We start from the raw sequence: 19,606 nt of genomic DNA on the forward strand, positions 1-19,606 counted from the left end.
AAATCAACAAACCAATATCCATCGTTAAGTATAGTACAATTTTTTTTTAATCCTTTCAAAAACTATTTTTTTCTAGGTGATTCCAAATATAGTTGTTTCTCAATTTAGACATGTTTTTTATTACATTTTGCTGTAAATTCAATTAAAATGTTGTTACTTGAAAAAAAGTAATGGCTGCTCCTCTAGAAATTGATGCGCGCGCGCTCAGTGTTCCATGTTTCTAAACATGGCAGGTCGCAGTGGTTTCGACGATGGAAATCCTAGGTATAAAGTCAAAAATATTATTCAATAGGCCTTTTAGAACACTATTTTATATCTATCTTACCTTTCTGCAAATGGATTTCCCTATTATTGCGGCGCTTCACCGTTCCTATCAGCAAATTCCCGTGTTTTGGCAATGCGATAACATATTCTGAAATTACGGTTTTTAGAGTGAATATGTGAATTTAAACGGTATTATTGTCTCGTTAATAACAGTGAAGATCATGTCTGATGTTATTGTGTTAAAAGGAGTGCGTGTGATACAATTTTATAGGTTATAATATTCCTTGGTTATGTTGGCGACTTTAGGGACTTCGGCGGAGGCCGAAGAACAGCGGGCGGGCGCCCGCTTCCGACCGAGCCACCATACAAGGCATACGTCGGAAACTTACCCGGTGATATCATTCAAGGAGATATTAACAGAATTTTTCCCGTAAGTACCATTACCTGATTATGTACCATGAAATGAATTACTAATTTTCTTACTTCAACTTCAATATTGTTTACCGGGACGAGAAATGTAATTTTAATAATAAAGATGTTATTGTTATGTTTATTAAATTTATTAATAAATAGGTACCTAACTAATGGACAAAATTTACTTCAATGTTTCAGAATCTATCCATTAAAAATGTGCGATTGGTGATGGACAAAGAAACAGACAGATTCAAAGGGTTCTGCTATGTAGAATTTGAATATCTTGATGATTTGATCAAAGCCATTGAAATGAACGGTCTTCTCAATGTGGACGGAAATTACATAAAAATTGATGTGGCAGAAGAAAAACGGAATGACCGGTAAGTCAGCACTGATGTCTAAAGTTAGATAAATAACTATAGTTGTAGTTTATTTTGGAACCAAGCTGTGAGTAAAATTATTGATATGACAATAAAATATAATCTTTTCAGTGCTAACTAATTACCTAATAATACCTCATTAAATACTTATAATTGTGGTATTTAACATATATTTTAATGATAATGAGGTAGGCAGGATACTAATCCTACTACTACAACAGCAACTTAAGACACTAGTCTTAAGTTGCCTACTTTCTTAAAAGACAGACCCTGACCTTTCTGAACAAATAGCATAACTCTCCTCTCTCCCCTAGTGGCCCTATTTTAGAACTGATTTGTTACATAATTTGTGTTTTAGGAATCATTAAAAAACAATTTTCTCTAAATGGCACAAACATATTCTCAGCCGACGACATGTCATGCCGTTTTAAGATCTGCCACCCAAAAGCTGAAATTAGAAAAATATCTCTGTAAATATAGGGTCCCAGACCTAGACTGTCAGAAACATTCATTTGTATGAAATCTAATATCGGAATGTGACAACTCTACTGTTGCAAGCACTTAATTGTAGCTTATCATGACCCACGAGCGCTACGCTCGTTTGCCACCATGTAAAGTATCTATTTATTTTACGACTAGTGTGGGGTCACTGCAATGTGTTTTAATTTGTATGCCTCTATGATAAATAAAGATATTTTGATTTAACACAAATTTATTTGCAGAGGGGGCGGTTTCGACCGCGGGCGGCGGGACGGCGGGCGCGGGCGTGACGGCGGCGGCGGCGGCGGCGGCGGCGGCCGCGACGGGTTCCGGCGGGACGGCGGCGGCGGCGGCGGCGGTGGCCGCGGTATGTACGACCACTTCGACGCCGAGCGCCGCCCGCCCCGGCACCAGGGTGGAGGGTTCCCTCATGGTAACATCCGCTACTAACCATCGCTATGGACATACCATGAAAATTATTTTAAAATAACAGGAATACAAACTACCTGTAAGAAGTTAGGGAGAGAGACCCTGACATTACTTAATACAGATAAATTACCTCTTAAGTCCCACAGACATATTCATACAATCTCTCTAGTATCAAAAGTCAAACCCATGTTTGACATTGTATGATGTCTGTGCCTAAAACTAGAGGGGTTAAAGTAAAATAAGACGAATCAGTGCTCAGTTTTGATAACTACATAGTTTTATCAAAATTGTGATACAAATTTATGCTCTAGCTCCTAACCTAAAGCATACATTTGTTTGAATTTCATTGTATGTCCAGTTTCACTGTACATTAATTATCAAAAGATCATGTCACATTCACATCATTTGCTTGCTTTTATCCATTGAGTGTACATTTCTATATCACTTGTATTGTTGGTGAATCACATGGCACACACATACACATCTGTATGAATGATTGGGAAATACTAATCTACAGCTTGGCAAAAAAGAGTAGATATTAAAAAGTGGCAACACTGTAGTGTCGTCCCGTTTTCTTATATATATTAGTTTGAAAGGTACGACACTACAGTGTTGCCGCTTTTTAATTTCTACTCTTTTTTGCAAAGCTGTAAGCTGTGATTTTTTTTATATCCCATATTTTAAAATGACAGACATTGGCCTATTTTCTATTCAATGATCCTGCTTTTGTTTCAATTTTGTACTACAACTAGCGATCCGCCCCGGCTTCGTACGGGTTAACAAATTATACACGTAAACCTTCCTCAAGAATCACTCTATTGATAGGTGAAAACCGCATGAAAATCCGTTCAGGAGTTTTTGAGTTTATCGCGAACATACAAACAGACGCGGCGGGGGAATTTGTTTTATAAGGTGTAGTGATGACAGATCGACCTTTCAAGAAAAAACATACTGCCATCTGATAGGCCGGCAACGGTGTCCATAAGCGGCGGTAATTGCTTCCCATCGGGCGATTATGTGCTTGTTTGCCTCTTAAATAAAAAAATAAAATGAAAAGGTTGTTCCAACAGAATTGAGCAATTTAAGTGTCATTAGTATATATATGGGATATAACAGAAGGACAAGTCTAGGTCATCTAGTCAAGTTTAGTGTAGGGATATCCTGTTCCTTTTATTATCATAGACAACCAAACAAGGGTTGCCATTTTTTAATTGAGCATTTAGTATTGTATTTCATTCACTGACAATGTAACTATAGCTGGTCAAGCAAATCTTGTCAGTAAAAAAAGGCGCGAAATTCTAATTTTCTATGGGACGATATCCCTTCGCGCCTACATTTTTCAAATTTGCCGCCTTTTTCTACTGACAAGATCTGCTTGACCAAGTATATGTATGTGAGTATTAGGCTTGTGCCTGCTCGGTCACTACAGAGAGCGCTCCGCTCTCGGTCAATCGGTCAAACGAACTAGTTCGGTCTTTTAGTTCCTTTAGTTCAGTTCGGTCATAGTTCGGTCGTTAAGAGCTGGAATGAATATGAATCGATTTTGCAGTAGTTTTTTAGGGTTCCGTACCCAAAGGGTAAAACGGGACCCTATTACTAAGACTTCGCTGTCCGTCCGTCCGTCCGTCCGTCCGTCCGTCTGTCACCAGGCTGTATCTCACGAACCGTGATAGCTAGACAGTTGAAATTTTCACAGATGATGTATTTCTGTTGCCGCTATAACAACAAACACTAAAAACAGAATAAAATAAAGATTTAAATGGGGCTCCCATACAACAAACGTGATTTTTGACCAAAGTTGAGCAACGTCGGGAGTGGTCAGTATTTGGATGGGTGACCGTTTTTTTTTTGCTTTTTTTTTGTTTTTTTTTTTTTGCATTATGTTACGGAACCCTTCGTGCGCGAGTCCGACTCGCACTTGCCCGGTTTATTTTAATTTTTGACAACTGAATTACGATTTAAGTTGTACGATACTATATGACGGTTAAACATGAAGAAGCTTGACACAATAAAAACAATAACAATGATTTTTCTTCATACTTTTCAGGTTTAGGACTGTTTCTCACTCTTTTATCTCGTTCGCACTCGTGCCAGCGTCATTGTGAACCATTTCGTTCAGTCTATTTTCGTTTTCACTCATGTCAAGCGCTCACCAATCCCACTGAACTAAAGGACCTAAAGACCTATTAAGAGCGTGCAAAAAGATTTAGTTCCTTTCGGTCCTTGATGGGATTTCATTCTTAACAGTTCTTCGTTCATGACCGACACAAGCCTAGTGAGTATGCTGACCTTTTTCTTTCATGCATTATTGTGTGTGTGTTGAATTGTATATATAGTATTAGTTTGTAACTACTAATTTCATATATTCTATCATAATACATAGTACCAAATTTAAGGTGTGTATGTTTAATAATTAAATTTAGAGATGAAACCAATACGAATAAACACGTATTCTTTATAGGGGTGGTTATTTTGCTAACAAATTACATATTAAACAAATATAGGTACGCACTACGCAGCGCGTGCAGCTTTAGAATCTTGAGCCGGCTTAGTGAAATTACCGGTTTTCGCGTACCTATAGTTCGTTTATTTAGCATTAGAAATAAGGTAAACAATCTTGATGTCTCTTTTAAGGGGTCATCCATTAATTACATCACACGTTTAGGGGGAGGTAGGGGGTCAAGAAAATGTGACATGTTGTGACAGGGGGGAGGAGGAGTCACAAACTTTGTGAATTGTGACGTCACTTTAACTTCATCAGTAACCGAAAATTTATTTAAATTATTTTATACGCTAATATACATTTAAATAACAAGTTTTTGAAACGATAATCGTTTTTATTCGTTTAATTATAAGTATTTCTTAATCAGTTTTGGGTTATAAAATTACTAATATTTCTTTTGTCGAAAATATTTTTTTTAATATTAAATAAATATTTGCCGATTTCGTTGAAGAAATGTGACGTCACACCAGGGGGGAGGGGTTTGCCAAATGTGACCAAGTGTGACAAGGAGGGGGGGAGGGGCAAAAAAACCTAAAAAATTCGTGTAACCCCTCCCCCCTGGTGTGACGTCACATTTCTTCAAAGAAATCGGCAAATATTTATTTAATATTTTATCGAAATATTTTTGATAAAAGAAATATTAGTAATTTTATAACCCAAAACTGATTAAGAAATGAAATTAAACGAATAAAAACGATTATCGTTTCAAAAACTTTTTATTTAACTGTATAGCGAATAAAATAATTCAAATAAATTTTCGATTACTGATGAAGTTAAAGTGACGTCACAAAGTTTGTGACTCCCTCCTCCCCCTAGTCACAACATGTCACATTTTCTTGACCCCCTCCCTCCCCCTAAACGTGTGATGTAATTAATGGATGACCCCTAATTGAAAAACATGTTTTAAAAATAAGTCATGGCAAATATGTAACAATTATGAATCTAATACGATCATTTATATTCTTCTGTTTTCATAAAGTAACTAGACGGGCCCGCAGCTCCGCTCGCGTAAATGAAATAAAGAGTTTGTCTTAAGTTTAGTTAAATACCGTCATTATTATGTATTCAACCCTGCCAGGGTTTATAACTGTGATAGGGATTTCTTATTTGTAGCCTTTATTTGGATAACTTAATTCGCAAATTTCTCATTGCGAAAAGGCAAGATGGTATTTTTTCATCTACGTAGGTATTGATTTAAAACTTGGTTCAACAAAAAAATATTATTTATTTTCATTAGCCTAGTTGCAAAAACGTTCATTACTTAGATTATGTTCCGACTTAAGACGAATATGGACGACCACCGTCCATAAATCGCCTTTTCATACAAACGTAGGTAGTCCCCATTTCCTTTTCTGGATATTAACATTACTTACTACGGCTACGGTGACGCAACGAACCAAAGTGAGTCCTGGCCTCCGACACCAGATCACGCCATGTTTCTCGGTCTTGCAATAGCTCTCCCCAGTCGCCATGGCCGAGGTTGAGCAGGTCTTGAGCAAATACGTCGTTTCAGCGGCACCTAGGACGTCCACTCAGGCGTCTCCCATTTTTTTGTCCCAAGTAGGTACGCTCTCTCCACGGCACGGTCCTCTCCCATTATCTCTAAGCCACTGAAACTTAGCCGCTTTGGTCTCTCAATATTTCGCCACTATGTCGTAACACATCCTTATTTCTATGGCAACAAAGTTATATTACGATATTTGGCTGACTGCTGACTGTACATTGGCTTATTTTCATCAGGTCGCTCAAAAATATCTGAACATGCAGTCATGCACTTTATCTACCTACATCATATTCATTATAACTTAATATGCACTTACAGCCCGTTCCCCGGACATGGCAATGTTTGCCGAAGCCGTGAAAGTCAATCTGAATAATATAACTCAAAAAGAAAATTAAAACAACAAAATACAAATAAAATTATAAATAATATGATCATATTAATGTGATTGATGTCATATATGGCATAAGTCACTCGTATGGGCTATAAGACTAAGGTTGAGGTTGACAGCACTTTATATTTTACTTCGTGTAAAAAAACGACGAAATAACTGTATACCAACATGACAAACATAATTTAGGTTACTTTAACTTACGATAATTTGGTCTAGTCTGTAACACCGCCGAAACGAAAACAACCGAGTGTTGCCGAGAGATGGCCGATCGTCGTCAAATAAAGATTGTTATGAAAATTGCTTTTGCTTATTGTAAATTAAATACGCATCGAAAGCGATAGTTTTTATGCTTTAGTTCTATTCTCATATTTAGATAATAGATTGGAACAGTTTTTTCTTATCATACGTTTGTCGTATTTGAGAAACGTGTCAAGAACTTTTTTAGAAATTTGTAAGGCGCCATCTCGCTTCTTCTCTCGTTTTTTATCCCGTTCTGGTTTTTCAATTTTATATATATGATGATAGTTACTGATTTTTAAAAAGCGTTTTTCAATTAAAAGACATGTCAAGATCGCTTACCTTGTTTCTAATGCTAAAAAAACAAACTATAATAAGTTCGCGGATCCCTGATCACTGGATTTTAACCACAATAGTCTTAGGGCCAGTTATACCAACCACATTTAGCGGACAGATCAACGTCACTCAGCAGTCAACTATGAAATTTCCCATACAATAAAATTTAGCGAACGCTTTAACGGTGACAGACGGTTTGGTGAAACCTAACCTGTCATAAGTAGCGTCTAGGCACAGAAAAGATAAAGATAAGTACCTACCTTACCTACCACGTACGATGCTTGACAGTAGAAGGTCACGAATTATACAGTTCCTATTATTATTATCCACCATCCTCAAATTTTATGTTTTAATTCCTCAAATAATAAAGCCCATCACAGACGGAGCGATAACATATCGGCAGATACGGCATCTTACGATATCTTTTACGTACTATTTGACAAAGTCCACACACGCCAACCGCGAAATCGCGAAAAAAAATTTACCTTCCCATATTTTTTGTTCGCGATTTCGGGGTTGTACCTATTGTAAAAGTTGCTCAGTATAATCCCAAAACCTCCCTGGCAACGGGAATGCACTTAATTTTTGGCCACCCTGTATATTTTGGTATCTTACGATATCTTATCGCAAGACATCTGCAGATGCCTTAAGATGCCTTGCTAATCTTGCGATATATCGCTCGGTATATTTAGTCTCTCTCACAATGTAAGTGCTAGACAGAGAGACGATATATATTTTGGCATCACGTGTGGTGCTTAGCTATACTCTAAGCTCTAAGATGTCTGTCGGTATCTGCCGGCTTAATGTGGATTACGTCATTAGACATTCACTCTCAGACTATTGATTTTTAATATTTCCTCAAGCATTTGTGTGGGTTCTTATGTTTTTCTGCACTGTGTCAGAGAAATATAGTAAGAATAGAGTGCTCACTCCATACACCAGTTTTGGTACCAAACGACTATTATTTTCGTAGTAGATGTCGGTCTAGCATCGAGTAGCGAAATGATCAGTACCGCTACTTGATACCAGAATTATTAGGCCAAGAAAGGTACGCTCGGCTAGTATGGCGGAATGGAAATAATTAGTAATAGCTGAAATTTTCGGTGTATGGGACAGATAATAAATCTAGTGATTACGTCGACACATAATCCAAATAAATATATTACATTTAGGTATTTAAAAAAAAATTTAAAAATATAAAAAATCACAGAAAGTTTGTAAAAAATATTAATAACATTTTTTAAATGTATACTCATAGAGAAATATTTGCTTTATGACATTAAGCATGAATCACACAAAAAATAATTCTGTATCCTACATTTAAAGTAAGTAACCTACGGTTATTATTAAATTCAGTATATTTCCGTCCTCAAAAATGGTAATAGGCTATTTTTTCTCTCATTATTTCCAAATTACAATAAGTACAAGCGTTGCAATTTAATCGTACACTAAATAATACCGTATGGGAGGTTTTATGGGGTTGTGCATTAATTGCCTGGTTAAAAATGGTAATAGATCAATATCATATGGGATTTTTATTATGAGTTCTCCTTCATCGAATACTGTAAAAATCGGCTTGAAATATGATTCGTAACACAAAAAACCATCAAAAACGTTATCGTTGCTTTAAAGTTGCCGCGCACGAGCCAGCGAGCTAACGCGATTGGTCGTTGCATGGAGCGGGGCTACGGAACGATGAAACTTCCATCGCCCCGAGCGCGAATATTTAAAAAAGTATTTAGTATATTTACTATTTACTCGGTCAAAACATATGTACCAGTGAACGTAAAAAAATATGGGAGACTAGATTCGAACTAATTATCAGCTTTAATCTGGGCAAGAGTGCTGTAAATAAGAAAGTAAATTTTACGTAATTGCAGGCTTTCCGTCTTTGCGTGCGCGTTAAATTTAATACAATAATAGGCCAATTATATAGGGCTATTATACTGACACACACCCAATTTGATAGCAGAAAAAGACGCGAAATTAAAATTTTCTTAGGGAAATCAAATCTTCGCGCCTATAAGTTTAAACTTTAGGTTTCAATAGCGGTCATTTAAGTACCACCCCTCACCACTAAAATGTAATTATCAAAATCGACAGTTGCTAATGTTCCCCAAAGTAAGCATTTCTAGTTAATGCTGCAATACAGTGGTACCGGGCACCTTGCGACGCAAGGCCGAGCAGGAATCGCAAACCTTAAAATATTTGCACTAATTAATTGAGTTAGGATTTTGTTAGTACTCTTTAATTGAATAGCAAAAAATATAAGTTATGCATTAGAAATACCGTTTTTATTCGATTTTTAATTAAGTAATTATTGTTAAACTTATTTTTACCGTGTGGTGTCGGTTAAAATTTCACTAGTAACATCATTTGGCGACTAGGGCAATAAAAGTCGACACCACAACCAACAAATTAACAAACAACAATAACCAACAAATTAACAAACAACAAAAATTTGCAGTAATATTCCAAAACTCGACTGAACGCAAGCGCACCGAACCGTGTCGCTCCCCTGACGCGACTCAGTGTCATAAAACGTAAGGCCGTGGTATTAACGACAGCGGATAGCTGAGCGGCGAGCGGTGACTGCAGGCGGCAATAAGGTGTTCAGTTAATGTTTTTATAATTTGAAATGACTTCGTTTCCATGTAGAAATAACCAAACAGACTTTGGAAGCATTTAATATTTTATTTGTGGCCGTATAAATTATGTTTTATTGGTAAATTAACTACAATTATTCATATTTGTGGATAAAACAATATACATACTATAATTAATACTAAATTAACATTAAATAAATACATTATTTATGACATAAAAATACATTGCGCGTATTTAACTACTTAGCACTGTTTAATTACGATACTTGCAAGCAAGTAGTAAAGTATATGGGCTCCTATCCCCGAAGATTCGGCGGTCGGATACCGAATATTTGGCCGACGGTCGGGCCGAATATCCGGTATCCGACCAAACAACTATCCATTGCATTTCTAATTGAGAGTGGCAACACTATCGTAGGTCGTATTGCCCTTTTCTAGCATATACGTCCCTCGCTCCTACACTCCCACCACACAGGCAGGTTGCTTTGTCAGTTATACAAGGCAAATTTTCAAGTCATTGGCATGCTGTTTTTCCATCTGGAAGGTCGTGAAGCTAAACTGCTGGTGAGTTTTTGAATTTGTACCTCAGTTTAGCTGACTATATTGAAATAGTTATTTATTTTACAAGGGGGCAAAGTTGTTGTTTAACCGCTCGTGCTAATATTGATACTTGAGCAAGTAAAACATTCGAAACATGGAATCTTGAGCGTTGCGAGGGTTTCAAAGCACGAGGGTTAAACAAAATTTGCCCCAAGTGAAACACAAAATGTTTCACCACACCAACCCGAAGCAAATATTAAATGTAAAAATATCATACAAAATCAAATACAAATGAATTTTATTAAATATTTATGATTTAAAAGTCAATTCTACCAGCAAACGTAAGAAAACAACTCAAAATTTGCATTTGATTCCTTTGCCTCACTTGTGAATAAAATGAAACTTTGCTCTCAGTCTTTGAAGTGCAAAGTAAGCCTTTCCGAGCTGGTGTGAAATAAATAATTAAATTTTTCACGCCACTGTTCGGAAATGTGGCAATAGATGGTCTAAAACCAAGCTGGAAAGTAGGCAATAGCTGTAGCACTTGAACCACCACTACTACACTCGCGTGCAAAAGTATTGCATCACTTTGCATTTTTTCGTCCGCACCCAATATCTTTGTAATTCTATACCCGATTCTGAAAATTTTGGTATCAACTGAAAGCTTATAATGTAACGCATTAGAAAAATGGTAAATTCAATGAAATTTCGAATCTGAAGACTATAAAAAATCATAAAACTGAAAGTAGTCGCATAATGCTCCAAAAATAAATCCGGAAACTTGAGAATAAAAGTCATTTTTTTAATACAATATCGTTTATTATTATTAAATTAATACTTGGTATTGCCACCTACAGGCCTCCTTTCACAAACCAAGTGTTTTTTCATAGACGTAATTAATTTTCTAATGTGATCATGAGGAATAGCGTCCCACTCCTCCAGCAAGGCTCCCTTCAACTCCTCAACATTGACCAGGGCAGGATTCCGCTTTCGAACCCTCCTTTTTAGGTAGTCCCACACGTGTTCAATGGGGTTAAGGTCCGGGCTCATCGCTGGCCAGTCCATTGTGTCGATGCCCACTTCGAGAAGGTAGGCTGCGGTGGCCCTAGCGGTATGACACGGGACATTATCCTGCATTAGGATGAACCCCTCATCAAAAATACCGGCATAAGGAACAACATGTTCCTCCAGGATATCAGTGATGTACTTGGCAGCGGTCAATCCACTGTCACGGCCCCCGCCAGGCACGAAAACCAGTTCTGTCCGCCCGTCGTAGGAAATGCCGCCCCAGAACATTACGGATCCACCGCCATAGGCGACCCTTTCGGAGAAGAAACATTGAGCGAACTGTTCTTCTGGCCTTCTGTAGACTCTTCCTTTTCGGTCACATCCATTCAAACACATTCTGCACTCTTTCAAGAAGAGAACTGGGGTTCATTGCTCAATGGTCCAGTCCTTGTGATTTTCAGTAAACTCTCTTTAGGCTGTACGGTGTCGCGCCAGCAATCTGGGCACCGCTGCGGGCCTCCTGGGTGTCAAGTTCGCTTTCTTAAGTCTTCTTCTTATTGTCTACTCACTGGCAGCCACTCCTCGTACCTCACGCAGACGCTGCTGGATGGCAATGCTGGTCTGGTGTCGATCTCGGAGAGATGTTGTGACAAAGAAGCGGTCGTCCCTCTCTGATGTACACTCTCTGCGGCCGCTTCTTGGTCTTGAAGTAAAGGATCCAGTCCCCTGGAACCTCTGGTAAACTCTGCAAACTGCAGATTGGCTTAAATTCAGCTCGGCAGCTACTGAACGTTGGCTACGCCCCGCTTGCAGGGGCTGGATGATTTGGCGGACTTCAGCTTCAGTGGTTTCCATTTTTCCAGGTCTTTTTCACGGGAAAATACGCGGAGATATGTAACGATCGACTTCTGATAAGTGACTGATAACAACCCCTTCTCTACCCCCGTTTTATAAGGGTCAAGGGTAACGCAACTCGTGCGCGTGATAACGTGAAACCGCTCACAAATCGGGAAAATGCCGATAATTTGAAAAATACTGGGCCGATTTCCATGTTTTTTTACTTTTCGTAAAGCTAAAACTTCAAGGAACATGATTACATTAAAATAATTTAGAGAAATTAACCAGTTTACAAATATATTGGATGCGGACGAAAAAATGCAAAGTGATGCAATACTTTTGCACGCGAGTGTACAATGTTTCATTATTATCATCATCTGTCATTGGTGACAGTTCGCTACAGCAATGAGTATAATTTAAAACATAAAAATCAATAAAAGGTCTTTTTTGGCGCAACTTTTTCCTTCAAAAATAAATTTAGGTTATTTATAGGACCAATTTCTTGTTTAAAAAAAAACGAAACGTTTTTTACTTTTGTAGCTGTTTGTGGTTTTTTTAGCAAAAACGCTTCTAAGTTTAGAGTCCGTTTGAAGCAAACAACATAAAAACGCCTCTTAAATGTGATAAAAAAGAAAAAAGGCGGGATCGGAAAATTCTCACTGAATTGGATAGTACTATAAAATATAAGAAACACGTATCTACGCTCGCTATAAAAATGAGTTCTTCTAGTGAAGAAAATGATATTCTTACGCTGACGCCTACCGAAATTCAAGAGACAGCACAGGCAGTGGCTAGTAATTTGCTACCAGAGAAATCGCGGGCTAGTACTTATAGTTATCCAAATGTTTCCTTATTTCCTCGCAGTAGTCGTGAAAAGCACTATGTAATGCCTCGGCCGGAAACGCTAAAGATGGAGTCGTATTATTCGAGGGCCTCCACCAACGTGTCGGCCCTCAAACTCACTCGTCCATCTTTTAGCGGTTTTCCGTCCTCTCCTACAATGTACTATAGTTGTCCGTTAAATTATCTAGCAAATAAAAACGATCCGGAATAGTGATGTGAAAGTGCAAGAGGATATTAGAAAGAGAGATGCCTAAGAGTAGCATACCATAATGAATACATGTGTCTTAGCTGTATATTGTATTGTTATAAATAATGTTAAAAATGCTTTATGTTGTTAATGTGTTCCAAATTGTGCTGCTTTGGCATTAGCTGTAAGGTGCAATTTGTTATTTGAATTAATAAATAAATACAATAAATGTTAATTTTACAAAATGTACCTATCAAATTGTATACTTTACTAAATATCTCTCTCCTCACAGGTGTTACAATAAAGGGTGTACGTACTACATTATTAATTAAACACTCATAATATAATTATATTACATACACATAATAAGTATATCATAGGATATGTATAATCACATTGGTTTGGCGTCTTCCCACCACCAGGCGATAACAAACATATTTCAATATTATTCTTAGGTTCCGAATATCGGTACAGCTGTTTAATGACAGCATTTACACAAAAATAAAACGCTAATTAAATAACTTATCATATTCGGAACTACAGATGCAACGGATAGTTGTTTGGCCGCATACAGGATACGGGAGGTACGGCCTGACCATAGGCCGAATATTCAGTATTCAGCCGCCGAATATTCGGCCGGCGGAAATATTCAGGTTTTTCAGGTGCGCATTGTGGAAGTTTTGGCCTGTTTCGTAATGAACTTTCGCGCGGTATATAGGTCTATCACTAGGTACGAAATTAGTGCGCGAGCTAGTGAATTGAACGTTTAAGTTGTTTTAAAATAATAATCGAGTACGATTATATTCCGATATCAAGCATAGTTATTTAGTACCCTTATTTTAGTATCCGGTATCCGTCCGGATATTAAAATAAGGGCGAGATAGGATACCGGATAGTAACCGAATATCCGGTGCATCTCTATTCGGAACCTAAATTTTTAATCCTGCATGGTGCAAATATGTATAATATTGAGACAATGACTTGAAAATTTGTCTTGTATAACTGACAAAGCAACCTGCCTGTGTGGTAGGAGTGTGGGGTAGAGAGGGAGGTATATGCTAGAAAAAGACAATACGACCTAGGGGCTGTCCATACATGACGTCATCTATTTTTGACGATTTTTGTCGCCCCCCCCCCCCATAAAATCATCAAAAAATCATGCTTCGAATGACACCGTTTCCACCTGCGTCATGCTACCATCATCCGATGTCCAGACCCCCCCCCCCCCCCAAATTTGAAATGACTTAAATTTATGAATAGCCCCCTACGACAGTGTTGCCACTCTCAATATTATTTATTCTTAGGTTCCGAATATGGTAAGTTATTTAATTAGCGTTTTATTTTTGTGTAAAACGCTGTCATTTCAAAGCCGTACTTTTCGCCTTATTGCAAAGGAGTAAGGTGCAAAAGTGTAAACATATATTTCACGTCGACTCTTATTATACTATGTTATACTTATTATGGAACTTACTATGTTATACTTATTATGGAACGTAAACTATGAATTGAAAGAGCACGAAATAGTCAATATAATACGTTTGTTGAAAAAAAAAGTCTACAGACGCTTAGGCGCGAAGGGTTATTGTCTCATAGAAAATTTGAATTTCGCGCCTTTTTCTACTGACAAAGTTGTTGGATAGACGTTAATATCAAATTAAAGAGTGGGCCTACACACTTCGCTGTGACAGAATGTGAAAGCGTCACCAAAACTGTCAAATGACTACGATAATAAGTATTCCTTTTATAATGCCACTCCACACTATGCCATTCTGAAATTAAATAAGAACGATAGATAGTCATGCGCAATTTTTATTTTTGTAGTGGGTCATAATTGACGTATATAATTACGAATATAATTTGAACATCAACCAATAATATTGGATATGATATCAGTTATTTTTAATCAGCTATCATTCACGCGCGCGTTCATTTTGCTCAGACTTGGCCGCACAAATATTTGGTGCGAGCGAGACGCCCGCGCACGTTCGAATTGGCCTGTCACTTGTAGCAACTTGTAGGTAAGTACATACTTACCTACATACTATCCACGCGTCCTTGGCACGAACTCCCGCCACCGCCCGCATTGAAACTGTCCCCGCGCGCCGCAAGGAAATGTAATCCTTAGCATTAGCGCAAAGAGTTCAAATTTGGTAGTTTCATTTAGCGAATTTGATAAAATGCACATATTTATTACATTGACCATATTTTTGTGTGATTATGTATTGAATATCACTTTGAACGTTATCAGAACAAAGTCTGCAAGAAATTATATCTATAACCATTTTTTCTAGCATGTTTAAGGCGTAAATATATATACAAGTGTTACAAATCATATTGATGTCGGATTCTCGGATAAATAGCTTAATGAGGTAGTTTTATGGTAATTCAATCAAAGACCTAATTATTACTTTTTTTTTATATCAAGTTACGACGTATATCCGTGAGGCCCCGCCATTTATTGAATTAGTTATTTTCCGTGTTAATATTTTGACTGATTCCATTGTCGACTCATTATAAATATTATTTTCGTCACGTTTACGAACTAAAAATACTATTACTATTTTTAACAAACAAGAACGGCTCTTTTTTTTAACTATTTTTTTTTACCTACTTCCGGACAGAAAGTTTTTTGGATTCGAAAATAAAGTATCTTAAAATGATCTAAAGAACAGGAATAAAAAAAAAATTGCCTATTACTAATTAATGTTTAACGTAAGCGTATCTTTACTGGAGTATATGTAGTGTCGCGTCTCACGAAAATTGTATTAAACAACAATTTACAACTAATATTAAAAGCAGGAGGAGTTGAAAATAGAGTTGCGGTAAATCCGGTTATAATATTAGCTGAAAATTGTTGAGCATTAGACTTATCGGTCGGTGCAACATCTATTGTCAAGTAGCAGTACTGAAAATTCCGCTACTCCATGCCAGATGTCGACTACGAAAACAATAGTCTTTTTGGTACTAAAACTAAAGTATGGAGTGAGCACTCTATTTATTTATTTTCTCTATGACTGTGTGAATGCAACCTTTCATTCTTAGGAATCCGTAGCCAAACTTGCAAATAAGTAAGCCATATACCGTACCTACCGTACTTTCTTATGTCCGTCATCCTGCCTGTCCATTGGTATACCACAAAGTTGCCACCACAAGCCGGAGCTCCCGCATAATCTTTCATTTACTTTTGTCCAATTCCAAACTATAGCCTAGCTTCTAGCGGTCAGGTGAGGTTTCTAAAAAACCTTGACACTCCTGGACTAAAAATCCTGACAATTTAGGGGAAATCCTGACGGACGGCAACCCCACCCGAACGGCGGGCGGATGACCGGAGAGTTCCTAGAATTTCGGTCGGTCAACGGAGGAATGAAAATTGTAACGTTTCGCAGATCGCGAGCGCGGCGGGGGCGGCGGGGGCGGCGGCGGCGGCGGCAACGAGCGGTGGGGCGGCGACGTGCGCGCCGAGTCGCGCGGCTCGCGGGGGCCCAGCGAGGAGCCGCGCGGCGCGGCGCAGGACTGGGGCCGCATGGGCGCGCGCCCCGCGCCGGCCGCGCGGCCCGGCGGCGGCGGCGCCGCGGCCGGCGCCGGTGGAGCCCCGCCCCGACGCAACTTCGATGACATGCCCAACTCCCGCCCGGGTATGTGTAAGGGCTGATTCAGATGCCGCGCGATCTCGCATGCGATTTTAGTTACATTGCGGACTGTTGGTTACGTCCAATTCGACCGACCGATCAAAACCCGCAATGTAATGAAACTCGCATACGACTTCTCGCACCGTCTAAATGAGCCTTAAGCTTTTATTGTCCACGAGTCCTCGACTCGACTTTTAAGGCCGCGGACTGGACGCCCGTGCGGCGCAGCGAGTTCAAGACGAGATTCATTTCGAGTCTACCATATACAGGATGATTTCGGGGTCGTGGAGCAAGCGAGCCAGACATCATACAGAATTCAAAGATGAGCCTAATGATGTTGTTAATTATTGTTTATCAACAATAATGATGATTATTTTCCAGATGACAAGTAGGAAAAACCTTTTTTGCGTGTGTCTGTGTGTGACGTCTTGTCGCTTTCCATACAGCGTATGTCAAAAGTCATAGGGTGACCATAATTACTTTGTATAACATTAATTTTACTTGAAGAGTAAGAAAAAATTAACTAATTCTATTTTAATCAAATACTACCATATAATAATGTGGATCATTTACAGAGTCAGAAAAAGTGGTTCTGGCTCACGACCCCGAAATCACCCTGTAGGTACCTATACATTTTGATCATGCCACTAGGAAAAAGGCGGCGCGAACACCGGTTCGCGTCCAGGCCGCGACCTAACAGAAACATATTTCCGCGAAAGCGTAAAAAAAGTAAATACTCTCTCAGTTCTACTCGCAGACGTGCCTGCACACGTGCTACGACCCGAATATAGAGTCGGCTGCGAGACACCTGAAAATTCAATGATTCAATTTATCCACATTAAATTTATGGTACCGAATACATACCAACAAATTAAAGCAAAACCTTTGATTTACTTACATTTGTATAATTAGATGTAATAAAAGCACATTATACTTCGCCCACGCGAAAGTACATACATATATGAAATATGTAGAATGTAGAATTGACATTCTGCGATAACGTTCGAAAACATCGTGAGATAGCCTAGTTTCCCCTCTGGGTTGGAAGGCCAGACTGGTGCTTACGCCAAATCTTGAAATTAATTGCCGAACGGAGACCCATGTCGTGGCAAAAAACCAGGACAACGCTAGGAAGATGATGTTCTGCGATCAAGTAGAACGAGAATAGATTTTTTCAAAATGGCCGTAAATAGTTACACCTAAATCTTTGTTATTAACACCATAAATTAATAAATGTTGTTGGTTGCAGATACAACCGGCAGACCAAAGCTGAAGCTGCAGCCGCGGACGGTGACGGAGCCCGTGAACTCGCTGGCGTCCACGTCGCAGGCGTCGTCCATCTTCGGCGGCGCGCGCCCCAGGGAGGAAAGGCTCAAGGAGCTCTCCAACGAATAACGTGTGTCTGTGTCCCCTCGATGTCTGCTCGTACTCGCACCGTATGTGCGCCCCCACTCAGTGCCCAGATATGAACTGGAAGGCTTTCGTTAGGTTACGAGGTTGTAAATCATTTTTATCATATATTTTGTTAGCTTTATTATCTATCATTAATGAGCTTATATTAGACCCCGCGCTCATTTTAGAGCGCGCGTCCGATGTCATTCGCAGTATTTAAATTGCTAGTGTCGAATGTCTATTAAATTCTCCGGGCTTATTTGTACGATAAACTATGGCTTGCATAATATTTTTTTTTATTTGAAGAAAAACTTCTCGTTCGTTTGTTAACTAATTGATTTAGTTATATTATGTAATTAATACATATTCGTTTCTCAAATGTGGCGATCTGCATCGTTGTGGATTCACTGTTGTACTTGTTTATCCATTCGATTGTTTAGTCTGTTAGGTCACGAAAATTTAATCACGGAATGAGTAATTATGAAAATAGTTTAAGAGCTGATGTAATTACGGATTCATTAATAAAATTAACTTCCACGTACTGGGATTTCTACTTTATTAGATATTTATGTAATGTCGATAAGCTACGTGGCAAATAAATAAAAAAAAATCGCAAAAATGTAACGGATTATAGAAAAATAAATAAAAAGTGATTCTTTGTAACCAAGGGTTTGTCATGGAATCTCTTCTCCTTCCAATATCCAATTCCGATATTTCCATGTCTTTCCATCTAAGTACTTCAGTATCGACTTGTTCGTGGCTGAATTGGCTGCGTAACATTATCTTAAATCGAGTTGTATGTAAGTATAGTTGCAAAAGTAAAAACATATTACTGACACAGTTTAAAAATGTTACAATTCACATTAAAAAAAATACATTTTTGATCAACTTACATTCTCGGAGTTACTACAAGCTCCACCCGGGTCCTTAAATATTAAGCCAATTGAAATGAGGCAAGATGGGCCTTGCTAAACCAAAGCAATAAGTCATAAAAAAGACCTTGAAAATTTCGAATTTAATTTTGATGTTTTTAACTGTCCCAATCTCCCAATACAGCGTGTGCGGGTTCCCAATAGAGACTTTAAGGATGCTATGAACTTCTTGACTGCGATAAGGTGTAATACCTAAGAAAAAATGGTGTACCCAACTTTGACAGCCGAATTAGACGACACCATATGTTTTGTGGTAGTGGTATGGTAACTGAATTGTTTATTGCCTCGAGAACCAAACCAGCTGTAAAATTTCAGGGCTCTAATTTTTCTTAGACATCTCTTTAACTATTAATTTGTGTAAAGGTAAGCTTTATGCTTTCAACAACTTCAACAAAAGTTATACAAATTTTCTTGTAACAAAGAAGTATGGGAGTGACAAATAGCTGTGACCTTTTGATTGCTGGTGATTAAAAAAACCGGCCAAGTGCGAGTCGGACTCGCAAACGAAGGGTTCCGTACCATTATGTATAAAAACGGTCACCCATCCAAGTACTGACCCCGCCCGACGTTGCTTAACTTCGGTCAAAAATCACGTTTATTGTATGGGAGCCCCACTTAAATCTTTATTTTATTCTGTTTTTAGTATTTGTTGTTATAGCGGCAACAGAAATACATCATCTGTGAAAATTTCAGC

At 38.3% G+C, this 19,606-nt stretch overlaps 1 protein-coding gene across 1 annotated transcript; it reads left to right on the forward strand.

Annotated features, from left to right (window-relative positions):
* Nucleotides 1-123: 123 nt before the first annotated feature.
* LOC134800226 (eukaryotic translation initiation factor 4H-like) lies at nucleotides 124-18,521 on the forward strand. The gene is made up of 6 exons (XM_063772724.1): nucleotides 124-264; nucleotides 571-694; nucleotides 877-1,058; nucleotides 1,781-1,971; nucleotides 16,346-16,594; nucleotides 17,838-18,521. The coding sequence occupies exons 1-6, from the start codon at nucleotides 215-217 to the stop codon at nucleotides 17,981-17,983; spliced, it is 942 nt and encodes a 313-aa protein (XP_063628794.1). The 5' UTR covers nucleotides 124-214; the 3' UTR covers nucleotides 17,984-18,521.
* Nucleotides 18,522-19,606: the final 1,085 nt, after the last annotated feature.

Source organism: Cydia splendana, chromosome 19, assembly GCF_910591565.1.
Source record: "Cydia splendana chromosome 19, ilCydSple1.2, whole genome shotgun sequence".
NCBI lineage: Eukaryota > Metazoa > Arthropoda > Insecta > Lepidoptera > Tortricidae > Cydia > Cydia splendana.

Coding starts and splice junctions, on each gene's coding strand:
- LOC134800226 (XM_063772724.1), top strand. CDS start 215: ATGTTTCTAAACATGGCAGGTCGCAGTGGTTTCGACGATGGAAATCCT. Junction 1,059..1,780: donor GAAGAAAAACGGAATGACCG/GTAAGTCAGCAC, acceptor ATTTATTTGCAG/AGGGGGCGGTTTCGACCGCG. Junction 1,972..16,345: donor GGGTGGAGGGTTCCCTCATG/GTAACATCCGCT, acceptor AACGTTTCGCAG/ATCGCGAGCGCGGCGGGGGC.